Here is a 27,558-nt window from a genome sequence, read left to right as displayed (position 1 = left end):
TATTTCAGGCAGTGCTACAGCCAGAAATTACTAAACTTTGGGGATGATAAAGGATTAACTAAAGCAGAAATGATAACAGGTTATGCTAAAAGACAAGCTATACTACTTCAGTGGGAGGGTCACTAACATCTCCCTCAGGATTGCTCTCATCCAATGTTTTTAATAATTCCCTTGACTAATATTTGGGGAAATTGCAAAGTTGTAAGGCACATTAAGTGGCAAATTAGAATACCATACAGGAAGGACTGGAATAAGCAGAGCAAGGCACAAATTCATCAAGTCAATCAAGCTAACATGTGGTTTCCTTTATCATGTAGGAGCATCTGCTGGAAACATGGAAGAAGGAGAAAACCTGGGTATATCCGTGAATTTAGGATGACGGCATTACCAGTCATGAGCACAAGGGAAGAAAGATATTTTACAATGCAGCAAAGCCGTCCCAGAGAAGAGAAGGAAGTATTAAAGCTATTTGCACAAAAGGCTTGAATCCTGTGAGCATTGGCTGCCCCAGAAAAATGAATTCAAAGTGGAATAGATCCAAAGAAGGGTCATTGTTGCAGCCAGAGGTCTAAAATCCTTATATTACTGCAAATGAAGTGATGTTAACATAGTTAACCTAAATTGAAAATGCAGGTAACATTTTTGTTTATAAATTAATGTGGTGAACGCTGAGAAAGGACAACAGTTACTGAACTTAGGAAGAATTTTTCACCAAGAACAGATGGAGGCAAAATGAATAGGAGCACCTTTAAGTTGGAAATTAAAAACTGAGTGCTAAGCCTCAGAGCAAAGGTGTTTTGAAACAAACCTCCTGATAGGATTATCAAGAGGCATAAAATCAAAGTATTTAATCGGGTTTTGCAAGGGATTATGGTAACATGCCACTGAGATTAGCTCAGTTGGTTAGAGCGTGGTGTTAATAATGCCAAGGTTTTGGTTTCGATCCCTGTATGGGCCATCCACTGAAGAGTTGGACTTGATGATCCTTGTGGGTCTCTTCCAACTCAGAATATTTTGTGACTCTCTATGGTTCCTGGACACAGGAATTTTGAATCTTATAAACTGGTCGCTAAGTCTTTAGAGTGCATTATTATAATTTTTTTACACAAGTCCTGCACTAGAAAAATCATGATGCAGTTGTAAGTAACACATAGATTAGCTAGTTTCCCCTACTTATGTAAATTGGTCCTTGAATACACTTGGCGTAACATAATGGTAATTTATGGAAGTGCTGTTGTTCCAAGGATTAAGAAGGTGCCAGAGTCTCCTTCATCAGCTTATTGCTGCAGGCATGATTCTCTTCTAATTCTTGCTTTTTCACACCTATGCAATTCAATTTTCTTAAGTGAAGTTAACTCTTGATTTATACTGGTAAAAATCAGATCCAGTATTTCCTTCTGTAGCTGGGACAGGTTTATTTTAATTACTAACATGAAAACCCTGAACCCTAATAGTATCACTGTGAGGATGTGTTTAGAGGCATCAGTCAATATAGGCTCTTGTTCCACCAGACTTTTCACAAACTTCTACTAAAAACTATTTAGCACTATGACAGTTTTATAATTTAAATAGATTGGGATTTGAAAAAAGAAAAATCTGAAACTGAGCCTAAGAGAAAGATGTTTTCTTCAAGGTCAAAAAGCTGATCAGTGGCAGATGAAAAAGTATCTGTCACTAAGTGCTCTAAGCCTACATGTATTCTTTGAAGCCAGTGTGAGGAAAGGAAGGCTCAGGTAAAAAAGGTACTGCAGCAAGGAAAAATATAGCTAATAAAATACATCTGTAGCTAAACAAGTACGCATGATTTCCATTTGGAATTTTCTTTCAAAACCAGTTGAAGCCTCTGTGACAAAACCTCAAATAAATACCATATTTTAAAAAAATAGTAAATTAATTAACCTTGAAGATTACACTTTGATTCATACATCATTTTCTTCCTTTTCAATTGTTTATAAAAGGACATCTTGTCAACAGCCTGAAACTTGACTTGATCCGCCACTAACAAGAATTCAACTTTACAGCTTTTACAGGTTGTGCCAGTCTTTATAAATCCTATTTTGGAATTATCACAGTTAGAGTGGTGCCCTGGCATTACTCTACTTGTAAATCACAGGCTTTCCTCAAAAATCCTCTTCTGGGTTTGCAGAATCCCAGAACCTGTTTCCTTCTCCAAAGCTGCCCAATGCTTCTTCTGTAAATGGAAATGCAGATTTCCTGCAGTTGTAGGGATGGAGTTCAGAAGGCAGAAAGGAGATCCAGGTCCCCTTCTACTGGTGAACAGTCCTCTGGTAACATCTTGTATTCTTAACTGCACTATGGAAATGAGAACCACATCTCCATCATGGGAAAGCCACCCAGAGATTATTCCCAGCCTTGCCACCAACTAGTGTGAAACCTCTGTGCTCTCAGAACACAGAGCACATTCAAAGCTCTTTGCTGTCTGTGGCAGATGAAAACTGTTGCCTTTCCCTTCTACCATCATAGAACTCGCGTGTTTGGCAATTGCACCACATGACCACCTGTGTTAAAAGCAGGCTGGGGTCCAGCTTACGACACACACATCGTCTGATTTGTTGTAAGCCAGCAGAGCAGAGTGCTCTCTGTGGAAGGTGGGTAACATCAGCATCAACTGCAAGACAGCAGACAATGCTAGGCACAAAACAAGAGAAAGGTTCATGATAGAGGGTAAATTTGAGAAGACTGTAACACACACATGTCACGTGCCTCAGCCTGTTCACTGCACACATATGTGTGCATAACCAGAATACATCACACAGGGCAAAATACCTGATGGTGAGCTAAATTCAGCACTCTGCTGAGCCTGTTACTCTCCGCAAACTGATTCATCTAATTCTTGGTCTATCATTAATAGCATACATTTACAGAGTCCACCACTCTCTCCTGATCCTATCACAATCTGCCTACTTACTAATCTACCACCTGATAAATACGTAACTTGACCAGTGCTCACAAAATTAGGAATTTTTGCTCAAAATGGCAAACAAAACATATGAATCTTACAGATTTGTGTTCAGGATTTTGACTTTGTGCAAATCTAAAACTTGATGCGTGACAGTGTTCACAGGGGTTCTTGGATGAGGCAAGAGACGAGAATGTTGACTCCATGTTCAGAAGGCTTGATTTATTATTTTATGATATATATATTACATTATAACTATACTAAAAAGAAATAGAAGGAAAGGTTTCGTCTCTCAGAAGGCTGGCTAAGCTAAGAAAAGAATGATAACAAAGGCAGCTGGCTTGGACAGAGAGTCCAAGCTATCTGGTCTGTGGTTGGCCATTAATTGTAGACATTCAAAATGGCCCAATCACAGACACACCTGATGCATTCACAGCAGCAGATAACCACTGTTTACATTTTGTTTCTGAGGCCTCAGCTTCTCAGAAGAGAGAAAATCCTAAGAAAAGATTTTCACAAAAAGATGTCTACGACATGATGAAAATGCAAATCTCCATGAAAACAGAGTTGTTACATGTATTAATAGGAGATAAATTAAGTATTGCTGATATTCTTAGATGATGTACACGGACTGGGAAAAGTGAAAGCAGAATGCAGGCTTTGTACAAAATGAGGCATTGATTTTTTTTAAAATGCACTACATTCTTCCACAGAAGGTACTCTAATGTCTATTGATTAATAACTATCTTTTTAAAAAATAGTCCCCTTTGATAAAACTGCTTTTAAACAGCTGCTCCATTAAGGTTTATCTTGACAATGAAGGTTGATGGGTAAGGTTGCATCTTTTCTGTTAAAAAGAAATCAATATTCCATAACCTCAACCAGAATTTCCTGGCTTCAAGAAACTCTGGGGAACCTTTCAAATTTAGTGTCAGCTGCCTTCTTTTCCAAATATCTTTTTCATTTATGTTTATAGATTTATATGAAGATAGACGTTATGTTTTTTTTCCACTAATGTAAATGTCTTTAAACAAACTGATGGTTTATACATTTAGTGTTCATGCTATCTGTAGAATATTTGAAAGAAAAGAAAATTTTACTAGAGCTCTGAAGTCTTTTTAGGATAAAACAGCACATCACAAGTTCCTCAAATGCAAGGGCTTGTCTACTGGAAACATTTGTGGTTCTCCTGTCCATGTTTTCTAAGTGAATCCATATGTGGTGTGTCTTGCTGCCATCACAAAAAAATGCTCCATTTCACTAGGGGGCTCCAACAGAGTGTCAAAAAATGTTGGCAACCAAACTTAAATGTATCTTTTTCTGGCATTCATATTAATTTCTACAACAGCAGAACAAAGGACTGGAGCAATACTTTGATATGATTCCAGAAGCATTGTATAATCGGACTTAAAAACTGCTACACTTGAGTAGGAGATCTAACTTGGCTGAATCTCTTACACCTGTTTTCTTTTAGAGGTCTAAGTTAGATGAACTCAGGCACTGCTTTTCTGTCCTAGGTACTCCCCTCAGAACAACAACACCTGGCACTAAAGGAAGTCAGCAAGCACACGCTCACCAGCCCCTGAAAAACCTGTTTAGGTAGCACTGAGACAACATCTGTATACAGTGGGTGCTGGGTGAGAGGGAGGCAGAACTGACCTCATGTGAGCCTGCCTGCCCCAAAGGAACATTGCCAATTACTGCCTTGATTATCAGAGTTATAGAATTTGCAGTCCTTGATTTTCTGCCTCGGGAAACACTGGAATTAAAATTGCTCAGCAGAACTTTGTCATTGGTATTTGGTTAGTTATTTCAAGCTCTAAACACTTTAGCCTTAAGAGTTCAAGTAAGTTCATTTTCAAAGGACCTCTTAAAAATACACAACTAAAAGTTGAAAGACTTGCTGAAGATTCCAAATTCTAAGGATTATTTCCTGTTTACTTTTCATACCAGCTAGCTGAATTCTCACATTTCATCTTGGAGGCAGGACTCAACAGTCTGCGGAGGATATATTTTGTTTTCTTACACTCAAACAGGCAAACTCAAGATAGATTCCTGGCTCTGTTTACTAAAAAGGTAGAGCAATAAACGTGAGGTAGAGAAAGCTGTCTTGGGAGAGGGATGTGGATTGGAGCACAAGGAACTTCTTTGTTCCAGAGTGTAGGAATCAAAACACTGAAACTGCTGTGGTATTTTGGGTATTATCCAAAGCAGCAGAGTCGCTAGTGAGAAAATGAAAACTGATCCATTCCAGTTGAACAATTTGTACCTTTTATGCTACTACACTCATGCACAACAATCAAGAGGCAAGGATCTGGAGCCCTTATTCAGCCTCACTTCTCACCAAGCTAGGGGTTTACACTGCTTATGAAAAAAGATATGTTTTTGTTGGTGCTTTTAAAGACAGACGGATTCCATTCAGCCATGGGCCACAGGAAGGATGACAGAAAAAATAATAAGGGTATTTGTTAAGACATTGACCTCTCTAGAAGGACTGTAAGGGCCTGAGAATCTTCCAGAACAGAAGTTCTCCCTAATATACTTTATCATTATAATTTATCTATATCTTTATAGTGGTACATTATTCCATATGCTGCTCTGCTTACAGCCTTCCTGCTGCCACTGGCATACTCCTTTTCTCCAGCTTTTATGTAGAAACTATTCCAGATTGACAAGAACATCTATCTGTGCATACCCAGTGATTGCATACACAGTTTTACTTGGAAGTAAAAGAGGGTAAGTGTAAAACGAGTGTGTACATTGAGTATTAAGGTAGCACATTTCTGTTGGTTCATTAAAAAAATTGCCTTTAAAGAAGAAGAGTACATGCATTTTTTGCAATAAAAATTTGAATAAAAATGTTTTTTACAAATGCCCCTATCCGTAAAAATGAGGCTGTCTACATGTGAATTGAGTTGTAAACATGTTTTTCAAAGTATCCCCATAACTTTCAAACAGCCTTCAGGGACTACACGAAATACACAGTAATATGGCAAATGTTATAAGTCTCAGAATAACTCTTATCCCATTTATGTTTTCCTTCTGTCATCACTATCTGTCTATCCTTATCCTGAGGCAGTAATGAAAAATAAGACTTGTTTCAAACATAGAAGAGTAAGCACTGTTCTTTGAAAGATATAGTTAACTAAATTGAGCCTGGACTATCATCAGTGCATTAAATGTTTTGCCAATTTTAATCCAAACTCACACTGCTGTAACTCTTTTGGAGCTTGTCTTCCATTAAAATTGTGGAGAACAACCAGGGTACATGGCAAAGCAATGAAACTGCCAAATTTTAGGTATTTGTACTTTGACACAGTGAAAGCAATATGGGAAAAAGTGGTGAAGGTTCAACTCACAAAAGACACATATTTCAATAGTGTCTGAATCACACATGAACCTCCAGGTAGATTTTTCATCATATCCACATGATTCAGGAATACTGCTCTCCAAAACCCTGAAGGCTGTGTAAGCATTAAGGTGTGAGAAGTTTTCATGTATGACCCTACTATGCCAGCAGAAGTTTATTTTCAATACTACTTATTTAGAAATAGCAATGATACCTCAACCTATTTGATATTATTTTTCCATGGATCTTGGAGTAAGACCAGCAAAAATTACTGATAACCAAAAATAAAACCCCTCTAAAAAATGTATCTGCAGTTGTTTACTAGCAATGTCCTACAATATCAGTTCTATACCTGCAGCATCCTTTTTAGGACAAAAATGTTCTGACTATTGTTTTCTTACAAAATGCAGCTTTGGTTGTTTTCTGTTTTTAAGAGTATCACAGAAGTAAGAAGACAAACAAGGCAGAGAAGGGAGACCAGTATACTCAAATATTTTGAGTTAATATATATGTCATTTTTGTTTGTTAGGGTCAGAAGTTTATCTGGTGGTAGTTAAAAAGCTACAGAAGGAATTGGAGATACAATCTTTTACTATAGCGGGCTTTTTAATCCACCAAGTAAATGGATACAGAATGCACACATGCACACATCAGGAAAATGTGGCAGAAATTGATATACAAAGGGAAATAAAGGACAAAAATGTCTGACAGGCCAAGCTACTGCAGGGGATATCGCTGAAGAAAGAGCTTTGTATTTGCTGCACAGGGAGGCAGGTGAGAAGGAAGATGAGATGGGCAGGCAGAGGAGGGACAGACAGACACAGGATGGTAGTGCTGTGCAGCACAGCTCTTCCCTCCTGTCAGCAAGGCTGCCAGTCTGGGAGAACACTGCCCTGTCTGTGCACAGCAAGCTGAGTGAAAAACCCTCTTTGTCTCCTCTACAGCATGGCTCTCTGCCTGTCTTTTTGTCATGAGGGACACTACGTGCTGTTAAATTATACATAAATATCAAGTAGGACTTTCTGTTGGAAATGAAAAGCTAATCATCCAGTAACATGATTTAGTAGATACTTATAATCAAAACAAAGAATTAACCACCACTGTTTGAGCAATTCAAACTATGCTTTCTGTATGAGTTCATCTCTACTGACAAAGAACAATAGAGGCTTAACAAAATGTTCTCCTTCCTGGGGCAAGGGGAATGTAACATTTATCTGCAGTGGTGTCCAGGGGGACGTCACATGCCACAATCAATCACCTCATAAAATATTATGAAGTAAAGTGGTGGCAATTTAGATAGTAGCATGGAAAACTAGCTTATAAGAAGAAACACAAAGCTAACCAAATTGGAAAGTTCCCAGTTTCATCAGCTCACAGGATTACCAAAACTCACACCCTTAATTCTGCCAACTTTATTGTAATATTTTCTTTTTTTTTTTTTTTCTTTTAGTTATGGAGGTGCCTAGAATAGAGTCTATATATAGTTAGGCATGGAACTACAGAAACTTAAAATGAACACAGATTCTTTATTTTCTTTCAAAACAGACCATTAATTCTGAAGTCTCCTGAATTCTCTGTGTGGCAATACTCTGACAAGTTTTCAGACATTTCTAATAAAGAATTCATCTCTGAATGAAACCTGGGGAATGGTAGTTCCGCCTTTTTGGTTTTTATGCTTCCTTGGTACTAAATGCCTCATGTCCTCTTAAGAACATAATCTTTGGAAACATATGGGAAAAATCTGTCAGTGAAGAGTCCAGGATTGCTACAGAAAAAACATGGAAGTGACCCCCAACAGCAATGAGACTGGAACAGAAATGATAGACCACTTATCCACTGTCCCTCTGCTTTTCCATCTAGAATCACACTTCCCTTTTTTGACATGACTCTCTGGTTCACAGTGAACACCAATTTAACTCAGCATTTTGAGGGTGCTACTCACTATAAAAGACAAATTTTTTCTTCATGACCTTACTAAGGGGTAAATACATTTAATTACTTCATAATAATACCTATACTAGCACTGCAAAAAAAATGCTTTGCTCAATATTGTCAAATAAAACTCAAACACACAAATACACAAAATCTGGGATTGGTAGAGTGCTTAGGTTTTTCTTTTAGAAAGGGAGTCTTTCTGCAAGGATTGGAACTTCTCTGGCTTCCACAAGTCTCATAACTCATCAAATACACACATCTAAGACTTCTTGTGGTATGCTATTAAATCCAAATATTTGAATACAGGACTGATGTTAACTGTGCATTTCAATACGTTTCATCTCCCTACAAGGAATACAGCAACTGCTTTACTCCACTGAGATGGAAAGCTCCCCCAGGGTTTGCAGAGAGGTGCAGCAGCAGGAATTGGGTGCCCAGTCAGTCCCACACTATTCTCCCTGCCTTGTGAGAGAGCTGAAGAACTTGCCTCCAGAGAGCTGAGGGGTGTGGAAAGGAGGCTGCAAATTGGGATGAGAGACTTTTGCAACTAAAAAGATATGTAGATATATCCATGTTGCTGTACAGCTAACTCACCAGAAGTTACACTACTGTGAAGTCAAAATATTTGAACAAAAATATAAAGAACAAACAATCCTCAGCTACAGACCTTCATTTTAATATTACTCCTCTTCTAAAAATCAATGTATTGCTGATTATGTGGAGCATGCATTTCAATTTTGATTAATGGCACTGTCAAGTGGATCTATACCTGAGGAACTCAAAAAAGGTAGAAATGTAACTGAAGAGATCTGTCTATAGTGGAATTCAGTATGGTGTTTTCTCCTGATATATCACTAATATTTAGGTAAAGAGCATCAAAACTCTTCTGTGAGGCAAACAAAAATCAGCTGCACTAGTTCTAAAGAATGTTGATTACAAACATAATGCAGCTTTAAGTAGTTATAAATTGATAAAGATGACAATTTACTTGGGGCAGAGGAGGAAAGAGTTGACTGGCCAAATCATAAAGCAGATTCAGATTTGTTAGAGACTCTCTAAGACAGTTGTGCTTCATCCTTTTCCACCACGTTGAAATGCATTACTGAGGCAGTGAGGATCCTTGATATAAACTGCACAGGGCGTTTTTGATGGATAAGCGTGTAAGGGAATGGTCACGTGTTGATCCTGGCAATTCAAAGGACGCAGGAATGCGGTTATCTTGCAGTCCCTGAAGCACAGCTTCAGAAGCAACACTTCAGAACCTGTTACTCTCCTACAATCAGTGCAATTAGATAACACATCTCCCATCCTCCCCTTTCCACTACATCAAATGGTGCTCCTTAACGAAACAGAATCTTTACGGCAGAGGGCTCTTGTCTCAGGGAGCAGCTGGCTGCTCTTACATGACCCAGGACCTCAGTGTGGCCGGACAAGCAGAGCAAGGCTACAATGGAAGCACTTTTAGCCAGATAGAACCAAGTATCCACTTACTGTTGGTTGCATAACATATGGCGGATGAGGCATCCATGAAGTACTCTGGACCTGCACATCAAATACTTTTAATTAGCATAGAAAAGTTTAAAAACTTAAAGATTTACTTGAAAATATTCTCTCTATTACAACTACGGGTGCTAATTTAAAAAAAATACTTAAGTCCTATAACGCAACACAAAATTAATTTATGCTTCATAAAGTTATTGATAAAGGAAAAAGCTTTCAAATTTCATTTGATAATGTTTTCCACCAAAGGCAGAAGTCTGAGTGATTGCACCACTTCTGTGAATCACAACATTTTATCTCGTAAAGTAGCCTTCAATATTCCATGTTGTCCTCTTTTTTCATTTGCATTGTTTGCTTTCATCCATCAATATAATCATGAACATGTCATCCAACCGACAGTGCAGGAGACAGAAAATGTTCAAAGTTTATTTTCAAAAGTATCTGTATGAACTTTTAAAGGTATAACATTTTCAGAAATCCCAGAATGACTTGATCTGTTTCCAGTTAGAACGGCAGATCTAATTCAGAGTTTTTGAGAATTATTCTAATTGAAAGCTTTCATGGCAAAGCTGGCTTAAGAAGTCTGCCCCTCCAGGATCATTCTTAGCTTGAGCATCCTGGGGTCTGTTCCCACCAGAATTTCATATGCATCACCAAAGACTTTCTTTGTTATTCTGCCTTTTGACTGCCATGTAATATATTTTGAGGATATAACAATTTTACTTAGAATTAGACACATTATAGAGTGTTTGTATATTTGTTGTGGCATCTCTGAGCCATAACTACCTTTTGTGCTATGTGTGAATGTCCCACATACTATAGAATTTTGTATTTTAGTTTCCTTTTGCATCAGTCTGGACACCACAACACACAAGTACACAAAAGATGTAGCAGTGCTAGAGCCATCAGAGGACACCTCACTTGCTGTCCCAGAGATGGGTGTGCAGCCCCTCAGACTGAACATGACCAGGAATAACAAGGAGAAAGCTACAAGGTCCCACTTCCCTAGATGCCTTGTGATTTTGTTAATGAAGAAAGTGTTGAGAATTAATTGTATAACAGTGTGCTCCAACATTTGTATATGTTTATCAAAGTCTATTTTTTGTAGAAAAGCAAGTTCAGTAAAACATCTTGAGAACCAAAACCAGCACACCCACATGTGAACACACCTCTACTACAACATTTTCTGCTAAAAAAACACTAGAGCTGCCACAGCTTGCTGCTGCACATTGCTCTCACTCTTGCACCACTGCAGCTCCTTCACAGTGCTAGGGTAAATGTCTTTGGGCTTATATTGCAAACTATCTAAGGAAAATGATACAGGTTAAGAAAAAAAGAAAAAAATAAAAAGAATGGTTTTGCTGCAAATGCATGAAACCACAAACTGATGCAATGGTTCAAACCTGAATGGGAAAAGTGGGGCAACTGTGGACTGTGGAGCAGTGATGAAAGAAAGTGGCTGGGGTGGCCTGAACTCAGTGGCCTGAATGGGAAGTAGTATGGCTCTTAAGCCAGCTTTGCTACTGAGAAAATTGTGTGGGCTGCACGCAATGCAGCGTATATCTCTGGTATTGACTCTTCTTTGGTGCTGCCATTACTGAAATTTACTGAATTTACCTCATCAAAACAACTTTCGTTTGGAAGGGCTACATAGCCATCTCAAATAAAATAACACAACGTTCAAAGAGAATTACAGGAATCATTTATCTTTGAAGACCAAGTTTAAAGCAGTACCATATCATCTACAATCCCCTAGCCCCAACCAACCAACCCGAACATTAGGAACAGCCCACCATGCAGTTTGAAAGTTTGGGTAGCTTATTTCAGGTAAGACTCAGGGCTGGAAAAGCACTGATGGCACAGGAGAGAAAAAACTAAAATTGGAAAATGTACAGTCAATGACCAGCTTCTGTGAAGTGGTAAGTTCCCAGACAATGGCTAATAATAAAAATATACAATCTGGTTTTGACTTCCATCTCAGAAAGACAAAACAAGATAATAATTTCCCAGTGGAGATCTGAGAGGGATATGCTGAAAAGAGAAATTCTGAATGACTTGGCATGTAGCAGACTAAAGAACAATTTGAGGACACTTATCCTCAAGTAATTTGCTTTGTCAGGGATTATTGGACAAAAATGAGTACTTTTAAAGGATGTAGTCACTGGAAAAAATATAGTTGGTCAAAGTATAATGTAGTCAACATAAATTATGAAAAAGAAACACTTAAAAAAAATTTGGCTAATGAAGGGGAGCCAAAACAAGGAAACGGTTCAATAAGAATGATAAGCTTCTGGTGTTGTCAATTGGAAATTAAGCAAAATGTTGTTTATCAGAGAAGCTGATTGAAATTAAGAATTACAGCTGTAAAGAATACAGGAAACACTTAAAAACTACCCAATGATACCTGAATATTACTAGAGAGCCCTTTGTTTCAAGAGTGACTCAAGAGTGCAAGCACTCACAGTTTTCTGTGGTATACACTCGACCTTCATCCACATCCAAAACATTGTTAACTGGGAAACACAGTAGACAAGAGCACATCTGACGTACCTGATATGTAGAGACAGGGGAAGCAGCAATGAATGGCGTGATTGATGTCTGTGGAATCATGCGGTTTGTTGGAATACTGTACGGTGAGGAATAAAATCTGCAAAGAACAAAGGCAAGAGGTTTTTGAACCTTTTGACTACTTAGGCTCTGACTAAATAATTCACTGCCTCCTGGGCAAAGACAAAAAGAGTCTACCCAGGTAATTATGTCCATCTATTTCCAAAACCACAATAAAAAAGATGTGATGGCTCCATTGAGCAGATCTTGAAAATGGAAAGGAGGAGGAATATTTACACAAAGCATATTTTTTTTCAGTTCAACTAGCACAGATATAGAACTTCACAATACAAGAAGCAATTATCTGAGATGCAAAGACAGCTGATTTTCCAGGGCGCTAGCTAGTGAAAGGAAATTTCTTACACAACATAGAAGACAACATTACTGATTTCGTTTTTACAGAGGTTACTGTTTTCTTTTCATATCCTAGTGCTTCAGTGCTGAGAATAACATATTCTATATACATGCCTGAATTATTTTATTAAGGGGAGGCTACAAAAACTCTGGCTGAAATTTTTGTACTCATCTATGCAGAGAGCAAAACCCCCTTTTTCTGATGAAATGTATGAGGAATTATGAGGCTATGTGCCCCAGGCAGCACTAAAAATCTCAGATTTAGTCGGTTTTATTTCCACTGTTGCATGCTATGAACAGAATCTACACCATCTCTTGCCTGATGGTAATAAATGTTATATTCTTTCTCCTTCCCTGTGTGTTAATGATTATTGATAAAATTATCACTTGGAAAATATCATCACTACTGCTGGATTGTGTTAGTACTTAATATGTGTATGCTTGTATAGATTTTTGCATTTGACCTTTTTGCAGTTTTAACTGTAAGCCAGAACAATAAAATTGCTTAAAAAAGAATGTTTGTGGTTTTACTGATGTCTAAATGCCTGTATTTTAGACTCTGAGAGAAACACTCACATGCAGTGTTCTTTTGTACAATTTAAATCTCATGTAGATCTTTCTCATATAGGATGCACGAGTAAGTAACAGAAGATTCTGCACAGTGAAGTGAATTGCATTCCCTCTCTTTCTATATTTTCCCCTCCCTACTCTGAGGCAATCAACAGTAGCTTTCCATGAGAGCTATGCAGAAAAAAAAAATCATTGCTGGTGTTTAAACAAGTGCTCTATTTCCTGATCGCCCTGGCATCACAGATTTAGTACTAATCAGTCTAGTTCAGACTGGATGCATTCATTCTGGATGCAGGCTCAAATAACTACCGACTTCAACCAATAGCCTTGGAAAAACAGGCTGCTCTCTTTGAACGTTGGGCGGAAACATTCAAAGTTAGGAGGGGAGAGGGAGACAGAGAAGCAATCATTTGTTCTTCCTATTCCAAATCAGATTTTAAAATGCCAAAAGCAGCAGGTGGCATCTGAGCGATTTTTTGTTTAATAGAAATATAATGCTATTTTAGGACCATTTATCAGCCCTCACAATGCTCGCACAGAGACTATTTTAAAATTGTGCCTTTGCCCAATTTTATATATATCCTATTATGAGAACTTAGAGGCAATTGTATCCCCATGCTTGTACCAAATATTAGCTTCACACAACATCGAGGGAGAAGGGATTTTTACACCACTAGGCAGAGTCATCTATGGCACTAGCATGTTGCATATTATCTAACCCCTTTTACAGGGGTCTTCTCCCAGATCAGTGTTAACCAGAAATCACTTGGGCTATGTTCTTGCTAAGTAGATCAACCAAAAAATGTTGTGTGCAGCAAATGAAAATAGTCAATGGCAGACTCACAGAATTTAGTCTATGGGTAAAATGTGTAATATATAGAAATATATATAAATCTTTTAAACTAAAAAATAATATAAAACAAAAATCTTTTGAGAAAATCATACATTTTTGTTTATTCTTTTCTCATTCTGTTCATAAACCTGGCATTGATGCTGGGCTCATACCCTTAACCACGTATGAACCACTTGGACAAAGACAAGTACAGGGAAGAAATAACTTTCCATTTGGGAATAGTGCTGACTCTTTGGAATAAACTCTCCAATAAATCCCAGCAAATATTAACAAATTTACAGAAAATGTGTGCTAAGCCAAGAATTTGACAGACAGCTTGCCATTTCAGTTTCAGCTTAGAGATGCATTTATCTGAATAGTACACAAGCCTGTAGAATATATACTACAGTAACATGGAAAATACAGCCCTTCTCACAGCCCTGCCAATACCATTTATCTGTCAACATTTGGAATGCTCTCAAATAAAGATCAAATAAAACATACCACCAGGACATTCAGCTGTATTGGGAAAATTCCTGCACAAGGGCATTAAAGAAGAGAAAGGAAGAAACTCTGATGCTGCAAATGACAGTGCAGGAAAATCCAGTTCATATATTTCAATTTTAATAATAATAATAAAAGATCAAGTGTTACAATCTCAGCCACTGCAACAGGCTGCAAAGAAATTATTTTGCAGTCAGGAATTTCGTACATCAAGAGACAAAGGCTTGTCTTCTTTCCTCAGGGCCAATTGTGGCCAAAAGGATCTAATAGTAAAGGATGTGGATGTCTCTGCCATATGTGAAGAACAGTGGTGTGGTGAGGGTAGAGGTCTCCTTGCTAGGGATGGACTCAAGCAGAGCCACCCTGAGGTATGGGATGCTCAACCTACCACACTGCTGGAGTCATTTGCTGCCAGGGCAGGGCTCATTGACAAAGAGGGCTCAACATGCCCTCACCCACGGGACACTGAGGCATCTCTCTAAATTCTCTTTACATACAAATGGGCTATTATCCTCCTATATAATTGGCATAAGTGGCATGCCTGGGATCTAATAAGAGACAAGGGGAACAAAAATACAAGAGTGGCCTGTTCTGGCACAAACACTACAGCAAGACAACAAGATTTGCAGCTGAGGACCTTCCTATATTCAGTCTTAGGCTTTGCCTTCTTTTTTTTCTTTAGGCTTAGGGAGAGGCGACATGAGGTGGAAGATGTATGTTTTAAGTTCATTCAAGGGAATACAGGATTCTCAGTCATCAGAATATCTACATCAAAAAAAGGAGTGGAAAGAGATATGAATTATACTGGCTTTGATTTGTCTTAAATATATTAAATTATGCCTCCAAGTTTCCTGGCATTAAAATGCACAGTGTATCTAGTACAGTGTACTAGGTATCATGAGAGCTGTAGGCTTTGTGGTATAGTTGACCTGTGAGCTCTAAGGAGAGCTTTCCAGAAGGCTCAGCTGAATTTTCTGCAGATGCAGTTTGCATCCTTACATTGATCTGAGCAGTTTTTTGCAGGTGCAAGACAATGTCCCTGCTCCTCAGTTGCAGTTGCAATGCAGGAGCACAAGCATGCAGGTGGCAAGGGCAAGGCAAAATGGATGTCACCCTTGTGTTAAAAATAGACTTTTTCAGCATGCCTAGATTCCATAAGCAAAGGAGAAACTCATCACTAGTAGGCAAAAAGATGCTCCTGGAAGTTCTTGAAGAGGGGTTATTATAAGAGGCTGAAAAGAACACATTTCTAAGCAATGTTAAAAAGAAGCAAATTTCCAGTACCTCATCAGGCACACAGAGGCAGCGCTTTAGCAACAGTTTCTGTTGCTTAACAGACAAAGCACATACTCCTCTGCTACACCAACCCTCCCTTTGCATTTGGGGACTGCATTATCTGCAGTGTCTGGTCACTACTTCCCTGCCAAAAGTGGGAAAAAAAAATCCATATGGTTCCCATTCTACTGGGGAATGTGCAAGCTTCCAGACAGAATCTGCACAAGAGCAAGATCCTATTTGCACTGCAATAAACACCATTTGCTCATGCCTCGTGCCTGCGGGCAGTACTGAAAAAGTTAGATTCATAAATAGCATCCTGGGGCTCACATAATGTAAGAGTATTACCAAGCATTATCAAGGCAGCAATTTTCTGTTGCAACAAGGCCCACAGTCAGATGTTGGAGTTGGAAAAGACCTATCTGAATATTGAGCCCATTGGCCAGCAAATGCACAAAATTGTCCCCCAGATACAAGGCACTGAACTGATAAAGCACATCGCAATCTAGTCAAATGGCCAGGAGGACTCCAGCCTCAGGAACATTCTAAATGAGCTTCCTTACAGTGCAAGTACAAGAGCTCTATCCTGCTCCTTGTATGAGTGCATAAAACTACTAAAACAATGTTAATGCCACAAATTGAAAAATCAATAGCATATTACAACAGGCACACTACTGCTCCCCAAAATAAAACCTGAGTACCTTTATAAACACAATTCAGAAAAGGCTTATTATAAAACAAAAAAAAAGGCAAAGTGGTTGCCAAGTGAAAAGATCTTATCTACTGAAGTGTGTGCTTACCATATTCTCAGTACCCCATACTGCAATGCTATGGTACACTATGGGCTGGATTCTCCACTCCATTATACCAGTTTTATGCTGATGTAACTCCACTGGATGCTTAAACAGAGCTACACAGGCATAAAAACAATATAATGAAATGGAGAATCAAGCTTTACAATGTAATAGACTCAGAAGAAAATCATCTATTCCTTAGCAGAGGAAAAAAATCATAGTCATTTTTAGTGAGAGCCTCTCTCACACTCTGTTTTATTTCTGCTGTACATTTTCAAGGCAAATATGCAGTTATATGGTAATAAAAGTGATAGTACGACACCATGAACAATAAGAACCTACCTTTTCATCTGGAAACAAGAGTCCAGATGCTTCCCTGAGGTTTGGTTATGGCCCAACTCAAAACCTAATATAATCCACACTTCCTAAGGAACTGTGAATTTTAAATACCACCCCATGACATCTGCTGCAGAGACATGGTTCTCTAGTAGGCTTCCATCCTCCACATAATCCTGTGTGGATTTAGCAATTTAGATGCATCCAAATGCATCTATCAACCCTATAAAGAACTCTAGTAAACGTCAGCATGGACAGTTAATCTTTCTTTTTAAATTTTGGTGATTCGTAACTCTTCTGAATCATCACCTTGACTTGGTATCTTTACATTTCTCATCCCCAGACTCTGTTCACTACATTCTGCACTGGTGACCCCAGCTGAACGCTACAAGGAGAAGACCTTTGTTTTAGAGATCTTTTGGTGACATTGCTCCATGCAAACCTTAGTGGCTCGGCCCACATTACAGCCAAATATTCTGCAGCGTTTTAAGCACAGGGTGGGTGTGCCACCCTGCCCTCCCATGAGGAAGATGCCCCTTTGCTGAGTTACTTCACAGAGCTTAAGAGCCTTTAAGTCTCTTTCCCCATGGCCACACACCAATGCCTGTGTCTTGTGTCAGCGAGCAACAGATCAAATGTACACATTTCACAAGCAAAGCATTAAGGTGCTCCCAGACTTTATTAAAATAAAACTTCTGAGCTAGATTTTCACTGTACTTGCAAGTAAAGAGGCTTATGAAAACCAGAAAAAACTTAAAACCACAGGATATGTAGAGATTACTGTGTGAATGTCTGGGGAGATAAAAAAATCCTGTTGGACCAAAAAGGTCCTGGTGATCTTCATGATACTGCACACAATCAAGATCTCACCACAAGAGCATTTTGAATGATGGTTTAGTCCTGATAAAACTGAAAATATTTCGACACTTTAGAAAAAAGACATATGTCAAAGTTATAATTAATTGTCACTCTTAGAGAGATATCTAGTACTGGAATTTGATTTATTTCTTGCCTTAAAAATAAAAGAAGATTTAAAAAACTGCAGAACTGAAATTCTCCATTGGGTACAATTTCTTTACCCGTGATCAGTTCAAGCAATCGAATGACCAAACCACCTGAGCAGCCTGAACACCATAGGTGTTCTTTGATATAAATAATGTCTGATTCTGAGATAACTCTCATAACTTCAAAAGAATTCTTCTTGAATTAAAATCATATTAGTCTCAATGGGTCACTCAAACTACGGTTTCCAAAACACTCACACAATTGACATGCAGGAACTTACATGAAAAAAAAAAAGCCAGCTGTCCACATGAAACACTGGTGTACTATGAACCAGTGATGTTTTTATTTATAGATTATAATGTTTTAGCAGCTGAAAAGTATGACAATAGAGAAGAATGACTCATGTGGAGGTCAGAACAGGAAAATAGAAGCAGAGAATTCTGAAATCACAATTACAAACAAGCTCTTTATTCTTCTGAGTTTGGTCTCGTCCTCCACAACACAGGAATATCACAAGTCCTACAAAATTACTCCTTATAAAGGAAAATTAAGCAAAATAGACTAACTATTACTATTGATTTTTTAAACTACTGGGAATGTTAGGGTTTTTTTTTCCTTCAACTAGCAGTGCACTAACAAATATTTAACAAATAAACCCATTCTTATCTATATCAATAAATTCACCCCTTCAGCTGGAGAACACAGGTGAGAGTATGCGTGGCATTTGATAATCATCTCATGCATCTCTCTGATCAGAGAGTGACTGTCAAAGAGTTCAGAGATGAACTTCCTGCCTCTTTTCAAATTGTTGTTAACCTAGCTGAAAAGAGAGCTAAATAAAGAGGATATGTTTTTCTAGTTTATGAAATAATTGGAAAAGTAATCATGCAGGTAAATAATATGGTGATGTAATTTCACTGCTTGGTTTGAGAAAAAATTGCAATTCCTTGTGTCAACAAATGGTAGCTGAGAAATAAAGAAGGGTGTTGCTCAGAATATTACCCTTAAATCCCATCTGCTTATACACTAATTTAAGGCTTTTTCCCTATCTGGCATTTTTATTCAGACAATGACATGGAAGGCAGCCAGCCTGCAGAAAGAACCCCAGATGAAGTAACAGCTCTATTATTCAAAATACGTTGGAATCTTCAGTGATTATTTTAACAAAAGCCAAGTCAGTAAAGGGAAACTTTACTGGTTTCCACTTCATGACAGAGAGAGATTAAAAAGACATCTACTAACACTTGCCAAATAGAGATGGAAACTATTAGAAAAAACAACTTCCCATTCAAATGGATATTGCAAACAAGAAGGCATAAAAAGAAAAGGAAAACTAAAGAAGAACTTGACAATATAGCATTATATGCTTCAGAAAAAAATATGACCGAGTGGATTTGCTTTTCAAAAAGTTTCACTGCAGAAAGAGAAAACAGAAGATGACATTCAAACTAATTTTAAAAAAGACATAAGAAAACATGCATTTCTTACCCATTCTGTATAGCAGCTGTTGGATCGTAAGTCAAAGCCATGCCAGCCTGCACATAGTTAGGGAAGAAAAACAGATTTTTACTATTACTGAAGGAAAAGGGGAAAAAGAAGAAAAAAAAAAGACATGAAACATATTCAAAGCCAATATGAATAAAAACTGTATGCAACTTAAATAGAAATCTAAATTCTCAAGGGAAGCTCAGATGGCCAAAAGCAGCATGGACAGATTGGGTACCTCCCCAGCCTGAGAGATCACTGAGAAACAGATCTGTTCAGTCTGTTGGTTGCCATCTTTCCACAACATTCAGGGAAAATGGTGGGGGTTTTTTACACCAGTATCAATTAATAACTCCACTGAAATTAATGACTTTACAGCTGATTATTCACTATAACAAGACAGGCCCAAATCCTGCTGCTGCCTGTGAGATGGGTGGTTGGGAAATATTCCAAAGCCAGCTTCATGAGACCTTCACAGGGAGGAGTCTCATCTTTTCTACAAAGGTCACACCCCTACAGTTCCTGTGAGGTGTAACTCGTAGTGAAGAGTCAATTCATTACCATGAGACAAGAAACAAAAAATGGGCTGTGAAGCAGAAAAGCTTGAGCTTTCAAACAAAGCTTTTAAAATACTTCAGAGGTCTGGACAGCAAAAGAATTTGTTAATGTGTTACACAGAGCTTTTCAACTGCCATTTGCCACCAGGCGGACCGTGACCTGTGCAAAAGGATTTGGCAGTGTCAAAACATTGTCCAGCTAACAACTGTCATCCCTGCCACCGTTAGCAGACATATCCACAGGTACCCCAGGAAAGGCAGAGAGAGAGCAGGGCTGCAGACAGTATTAAGCACTCTACCTTATGCTCCAACATAGCAGTCAAGGTCATGCAGGAAAGACCTTTTTTTCCCCCCAGCATTTACTTAAAGACATGGAACTGACAATCTCTCCTCCCATATACTGCATTTGCTTTGACTTTTTGCCTTCCTTATCGATTTTTATCCCTCCCTTTGTGAAATGCTTTCCAGTGTAAGACTACCAAGAGATGAGAAGTTGTCCTTTGTGCAGGGTAAGAAGCACAACGGAGAGAAACTCAATTGCTCAAGGTACTGCTCTCTCCTTGTGGGAGCAGCTGAAAAAATACCACAGCACCATCCCACCCCAAGACACTGTATTCCTCCTCATTTTTCATACATTTCCTGTGCTTGTTGCCTGAGACAGGCAGCATTTTCTTCAAGGACAGATGCTTTACCAACCACGTGGCATGGTCTGTGCTCCTGCTGGGAGCTTTTTGTGCCCCTAAAGCCATCTACCAAAGCACTTCTGAATAATGGCACCTGCCCCCTTCCAGATGGCTGCACAGACAGGTCAGGAAAGTGCCTGGGCTTGGCTGGTTCCCAGGCAGGCAGGTGAGCAGCCAGGGTAAATGCACTGGTGACGAGCAGGCAGAGAGTAGGCAGCACTCCTGGAAGAGGTGGGTTAGCCCAGCAGCTGCAAACTGGTCTAAGAGGAGGTGGTCCAAATTTCCAGAGGCCAAAAATAATTTCTGATGTGAAAGGCCAGGTTTCATGCTACTTTGTGCTGCCAAAAAAAGGCTGGTGTCCTTATTAAATTTGTATATTTCTCTCATTATTCTTTTAAGCAGATGCTAGGGCAAATGTTTTGCTTTATGAAAATGCCACTGTTTTAATAAAATATGTAGTCTCTCCCAAGCAAAGGATAATTCAGGAGACTAAGTCCAAGTACATGTGGCTATTTTTGAAAGAAGTATTGATTTAATACAAAGAGAAATAAAATGGCTATTTCTGCAAGTTTTAAATGTCAGAGAACTGAATTTAGGGAGACTCGAACCACTAATGATTTTGATGTAAAAAATAAATTAGCTCAGAAAATCGTAAACCCTTACTTGGTTTTATATTCTTATGTCTTATGCATGCTCAGCACATTATACCGTTTAGTAAGGTTGCATTAATTACTAAAGGAAATGTAGAAATTTCCAAACAAAAGAGAAAAAAAAACTTTTTGGCTGTAATATATTTTTGAGGAAACATACTGTCTTGTTTTCCTTTCTCTTTTCAACATGTATAAAATTTCTCATTGCTTTCTTTTTGTATTCCTGCACTGGTGAAGACAACTTAAATATTACGTACAAGCCCTAGAGGGACAGAAAAATTATTTCTAACATTTTTTTAAATATTCCTTAAAATAATTTAAGATGTTCTCTTTAAATTGAGGTGTTTACATTTTACCTCTCATCTCATGTCTACTCAGACTAACAAAAAAAATTATAATTTCTTGGGAAAGGACAAATCCAAGTTTTCTAAATTAGGGAATTTCTAGATCTAGTTGTCCTTAGAGTTGCTGGATCAGGGCTCACTATATCCTGCAGCTTGCATTAGTGACTGGGGGATAAAATGCAACAAAGTAGGTGGGTCTAGGAGGAAAAGTGAAAATAAACTACTGGTCTTATTTTAGTTTCTTTGACATAAATAAGAATGAAGGTGCAGGAATGAAAACCTACAGCAGCTCTTTCACTTGATGTCCATGTGAGACCTGCAAACATGTCTGTGCCACTTTCATTTACTTTTCTCGTGAATATTTGAGCACTTGGTCATGGCATGGACACTCAGCTCACCCTCCAATCCCATCCCAGACCTGTGTGTGGGTCCATGCAGACAAACTGCACAAACTCAGTTCTCTATATTGGTATTAAGAACAGGGGACACAGCTGTGATCCTGAAAAGTACAAAATATGATAGGCTAGACATTCCTCTCCTCTTTATCCACATCCCATTTCCATACTGCAGGGAGACAGATTACACAAATCTGTTCAAGTACTTCAGCAGTGACCACTATAAATATCACCATCACATTTACCAGTAAATGAAAAGTCTCACATTGGACAAATGGGACACAGCGTGTGGCCATGTGTGCATATGGTAACCACCTACAGCTGGCCCAGTAACATTGCTAATATCCCCCGTTGCTGCATAGCCTTAAACAGCTGCTATTTCAAATAGCTGCTAACACAGGACTATTTACTTCTTTCTCATCAAGTTGTATAATTTCTCCCCACAAAATTATGCTGGCTGGAAGCCCAGGAGTGGCAACACTTAGCCTGGACCGGTCAAAGATTTATGGTCTGAAGCATCCTCATTCATTGGGAATAGAAACTGATGAGCAATAATAACTTACTGGAAAATTGTCTGAACTTTCCTCCATAGCAGACAAACAGAAATTCCAAAAATACCAAATGCAGAATATTAGAATTGGCCTCAGACTTCTGTGTGAGAGCTATATTCAAATCTGTTAAAATCAGAATTGAATATAGCCATCATAGTGCTAATACAGGCTGAACTACACCAAGCACTGGCTGATGCCCCTATAGCAGCCCTCTGCTGTGCTGAGACTGTTTTCTTCTGGGCCTTTACACCCACTGGTTTGCTCGTGTCTCAGTAGAAGGAGAGGGTCTTTATTCTTTCTTCCCATAGTGACACTTCCTGATAAAATGGCACCAGAGGGAGTGGCACTGATGATGGAATGCTACTTTAGGAAAGTATTTGTCAGATAAATCTTCTATTAAGGAACAACTGAACCACCTAATTTTCATGCCACTCAGCCAGATAATGGACCTAGACTCAGCTACTGAAGGAAAAAAACACTAATAGAAATAAAGGTCATTCCTAATGACTGCTGGTCTGTTCAGAAAGTCAGGTGACAAAGGAATTAACTCAGCTTGTTAAAAAGATTGATTTAAAAAAATATTACTTAAACCATATGAGTCTATTTATCTCTTATTTTTATCAAAGTGTCTGAACTTAAAGGACATGTGAAAAGAATGAAAGTTTTTGTTACTTTTTGCTGCAGTTTTCTAACTGTTGACATCAGTGAAAGAGATTCTAAGAACAAGAGATTCAGTCTGCACCTGTCTTTAAATTTAAGCTCTTTCATTCAATAGAGAGCAGGAAATATCAAAAAGCATCTGGAAAACAAGGGTTTCCCCAGGAAGTTTGAAGGCCTTTTGTTCAATACTTTACTGTGAAAATTTTTCCATGGGCAAAGACAATATGTTCTGATTCTGGTTTGATTTTTTTTTCCCCTCTTTTTTATGACTTGAACATAAGATATCTGATCTTCAATATCATGTGAAATGAAGTGGGTTTATTATTTCTCTACCCAATCCCTGTGATGTCTCACAAGAAAAAACTTAGCAGCGCAATATCTGTCTTCCAGCAAACATAAATACCTACAAATGACCAATTTCTTCTGTGCATCTTCAGTCCAGCCCAGCATCTTCTGTGTTGCTGGGAAGCTGCTTTCATGCACAACTTCACCATCATATCCCCATATCTACTCTCAGTGTACATGTCTTTCCAACACTGTGCAAAAATTCACAATATCACACAATATCAACCTGGTGAGACATCCACATCATCTCCTCAAACCTGCCCTGGCCAGCCTCTGCCTAGTGCTGGAGCACCTCTGCCAGGGCAGGCTGCTGCCACTGCAGGACCTCGGGCTGTGGAGGAGGCCACAGGCCATTGGAAAAAATGGCAAGGCCTGGAAATTAAAAAGGGGTGAAATCCATGGATGTGGTGGGCTTTCCAAGCAGAAGCGGCCCTGGATTTCTCCTCCTTAAGGTGAGATTTGGAGAGGGAAGGTTGTACACTTGCACTTAAGGGATTTCAGTGGTGAACTGATGTGGGAGTTAGACTAAAAGATAACTCTGTCCTTCCAATCTCCACTGACTCAGAGCTTCACCCTTTCCCACTGCAGGACTGCCATCCCAGGGTGTACTCTTGGCTACTGCAGTGGAATCAATTGAAATTTCAACACTCAGATTCCTGTACTTGCTTCTTTTCCATCACTAATATCTGCCAGGCATCACAACACAACGATCTCTTGTGCCCTGACAGAAGCTGCCCTTATTGAAATGCTTTGAAGAAAGAAGAGAGTAGGGAAAAGAAATCATCAACCCAGATGAGATTAATGCAAAATACTGATTTTATAAAATAAGTTCAGTCACCACTAAAGTTAACTTGGCAGAATTCCTTTCTTTGATTATTTAAACAGTTCTGACAGAAATATTCAACATTATTAGAAAGACTTCTGAATTTAATTGTGAATAACTGCCCCCACCTTTCCTTCTTAGAGAAGGAGAAATCTAGAATATAAATGTGGCACCTCTTAGTCTAGATGCATATGAAAGGAATGGAGCATTTCCCAGTGATGTGTGCTCCTTAAGAAGCTGCAGATTCTGAGGGGGAAAGTATTGTGGAGAGGAAAGTATACACTATTGTTAAACTTGGGAAGTGATTCATGAACCTCAGAACATCAGAGACTGCTCTGATAAACACAATAACAAGTTCAGATACCCAAATGAATGACAAGAAACCCTTTTGTCCTACAGAACTGGAATGGAAGTCTGACATAAACAGCTTCTGTTCTTGGGATTGAGTCACTTTCTTCTCTCTTCAACTCATCTATTAGTTAAAATACAAGTGCCAAAGACTACAGAATTGGAAAAAAAAACCCCAAAACAAAAGCAAAAGAGAACATATATAATATAACACAATTATTCTGTTTCCACAGCCACTCAACACATTCCACCATGTCATCTTCATGTCTACACATGATCTGCTTTTGGGGATCTGGTATCCCCATTCTGCCATGAGTGTGATCCAGTACCAGCTGTGTATTACACTCACATTTGCACATTAGATGTGTGTGCTGCAGTGAGTTGGGAAGAATTCTAGGGGTGGCTGGCAGCACTCCTGATATCTGTTGGGGATACAACAGAAAAAGATATGTCCTTTCCCTCTTTCCAACATTTGATTATTCTGCCTAAGAAAACACTGTTTTAGCAGCAGAATTTGGAGGAGAACCCAACTGCAGGAAAATCTCCAGGGCAAATGGCATGACATTTTTCACCAGAGAAGGAAATTCAAAGCTAAAATGAAAACAAAGAAAACTGATTTCTAAGGACAGGTACATAGCTGATTCTATTTTAACCAAACCATGGCCCTTTTAAAATCCTGATTGCATTGACAGTGATTTCATATAGGCTATTGGTTTAAAATATTTCTGTGTACTTTTCAAATATTTCTATCTACTTTATAAGTTCAAAATCCAAACTGATTTTTGGTATTTGAGCCACTGAGGCATCTTTTCAAAATGTTGCCCACAGCAACAGCACCTTGGGTCATTGTTCTAGATCTTTTCACCTACTGGTCAGTTATCTTTTGCCCTTCTCTTTCTCCCTCTGGAGAGAGGGCTTCTTTTCAGGTTCAATGCCTCTCTCTGTTAAACTGAGCTTTTGTTGAAAATAAGCATGCAAAGTGCCAATGTTTAATTACAGGCATGCTAAATATATATAGTAAATGTCTTTGTGGGTTGTTTACATATGAGGGTACTAGTGCTTATCTCAACAGAACTGGGAATTGACTCTCACAGCAAAGAAAAGTTTATACTTGTCTAGGTATAAGAAAAGTTACTTGTCTAGACATTCAGGATTACAGAATACAACTAAGTAGTACCTATCTCCTTGGAAGCATAAAAAAAATTCCATGCCTGACTTATAAATAGGCCTGGAAGAGAACTACTAATTATTTCTAAATGCATCTGCTGGTAAAGAAGAGACCATTGGCACCAGGATCAATTGCTTCAGCCCTTCACTGGTACTGACTTTACAAAAAATTTGGGAAGTGTCTTACCTATTGTATGTTTTTCTCTCTAAACTGCTGTTTACATTAGGCAAAGTTGTAATGAATAGTGGACAAAAAGAGAAACTGTTACAAAAGCAACATTCCCAAGCTAACACGTAATTTTATTTTTTAAGAAAGAATTAAAAACTTGCTTAATTCTTTGGATATTCCATGAACTGAGCTTGAAAGAAAATAAAGTAGAAAAGAGTACGGAAGAAGAGAAGAAGGGGAAGGAAAGGAAGGTAACCTATTGGCTCTTTAGAAATAAAAAATGCAACTTAGATTATGGAAGCAAAAAAGCAATCAATGGAAGAATTATTAGTGACAATTATTGAGTATCATTACAGACATCAGACCAAATTCAATGGCCATTATTGAATATCATTATAGACATCAGACCAAATTCAATGCATTCAATGCTGCATTTCACTGTTGTGATACATGCAACAATACTGTAAGGGTGGTCCTCTCTTACAAGACAATGCAGCTATTTAAATAGAACAAATTTTACAGAAACTTGCAAATGAAATATCAAAGAGTCCAAGATACTGTGACCATTAAAAAAACCTTAATCACATTGGGCTCACCAGATGTAGAAAAGCTACAATTTCTAGAAAACAGTAATAAACTGTAGGCAAAATTCTCCCTGTCTACCACATAATTTTCAAATAAATCTGCTCTTAAATATATGTATCAAAAGACTTTATTTCTGAATAACCAAAACAAGGTTTCATTAAATCTGCAATAGAAGATTATGTTGCAAAATTTATGTTGCGCTTTTTAATCCAATCTGATCTCAATTTGTGACTACACTTGTTCCCTGGGTGCATTTTTGACTAAAACATTTTTGGAGATTTATGTCACCCACTTCTCGACTTGTCAATTGCAATTTAAAGGCAAATTGAATCAAATATTTTACAGACAGAATTTGAATATGATTATCCTCTATCACCACTTCAATATAATCTTGACAGGTTAAGTTGCAAAACAGAGTGCTTAATTAAACCAGTGTGAGGAGAAGCTAGCCCAAAAAAGAAATGACTGAACTTTGTGCAGAAATTATGTCAGTTGCTGGGTCAGAATTCCACTGCAAATATTTCCAACACTTGCAGGTTTCACTGTACATTTATTGCACCTGTCTATTAGATGCCTAATTTGACAGCCTTATATAAAGCCATCACTAATATAACCTCTCAGCTCTGTAGTCCAAAACTGGTCAACCATCACAAACACTCAGTTAAATGTCTCAGTAAATCCGCTGAACATTTCCTGAGACTCCAAACAAGAGTGTAAGGGTAAGGACTAGAAAGCACTACTCAAGATCTGCCATTCTTCCCTGGTTACAGTTGGCCAAATAACCAAGCACAAAACCCAACCTCCCCCCCCCCACC

General features: G+C 38.4%; 1 protein-coding gene across 6 annotated transcripts in view; it reads right to left on the bottom strand.

The window, feature by feature from the left end:
• RBMS3 (RNA binding motif single stranded interacting protein 3) overlaps positions 1 to 27,558 on the bottom strand; it is a 707,113-nt gene that overhangs the window by 61,417 nt on the left and 618,138 nt on the right. For all 6 annotated transcript variants that reach the window (XM_071429410.1, XM_071429411.1, XM_071429414.1 and 3 more), the window contains 3 exons: positions 19,470 to 19,516; positions 12,255 to 12,351; positions 9,696 to 9,746 (listed from right to left, as the gene is read on the bottom strand). In XM_071429410.1, coding sequence (XP_071285511.1) covers positions 9,696 to 9,746; positions 12,255 to 12,351; positions 19,470 to 19,516 — 195 coding nt within the window. The remainder of the gene's footprint in view (positions 1 to 9,695; positions 9,747 to 12,254; positions 12,352 to 19,469; positions 19,517 to 27,558) is intronic.

The sequence above is a fragment of the Agelaius tricolor genome, unplaced genomic scaffold (assembly GCF_023055355.1).
Source record: "Agelaius tricolor isolate 1412-34295 unplaced genomic scaffold, bAgeTri1.0.p SCAF_6, whole genome shotgun sequence".
NCBI classification, from domain to species: domain Eukaryota; kingdom Metazoa; phylum Chordata; class Aves; order Passeriformes; family Icteridae; genus Agelaius; species Agelaius tricolor.
The sequence above is the reverse complement of the archived record's forward strand: the minus strand, read 5'-3'. Positions and strand labels throughout refer to the sequence as shown.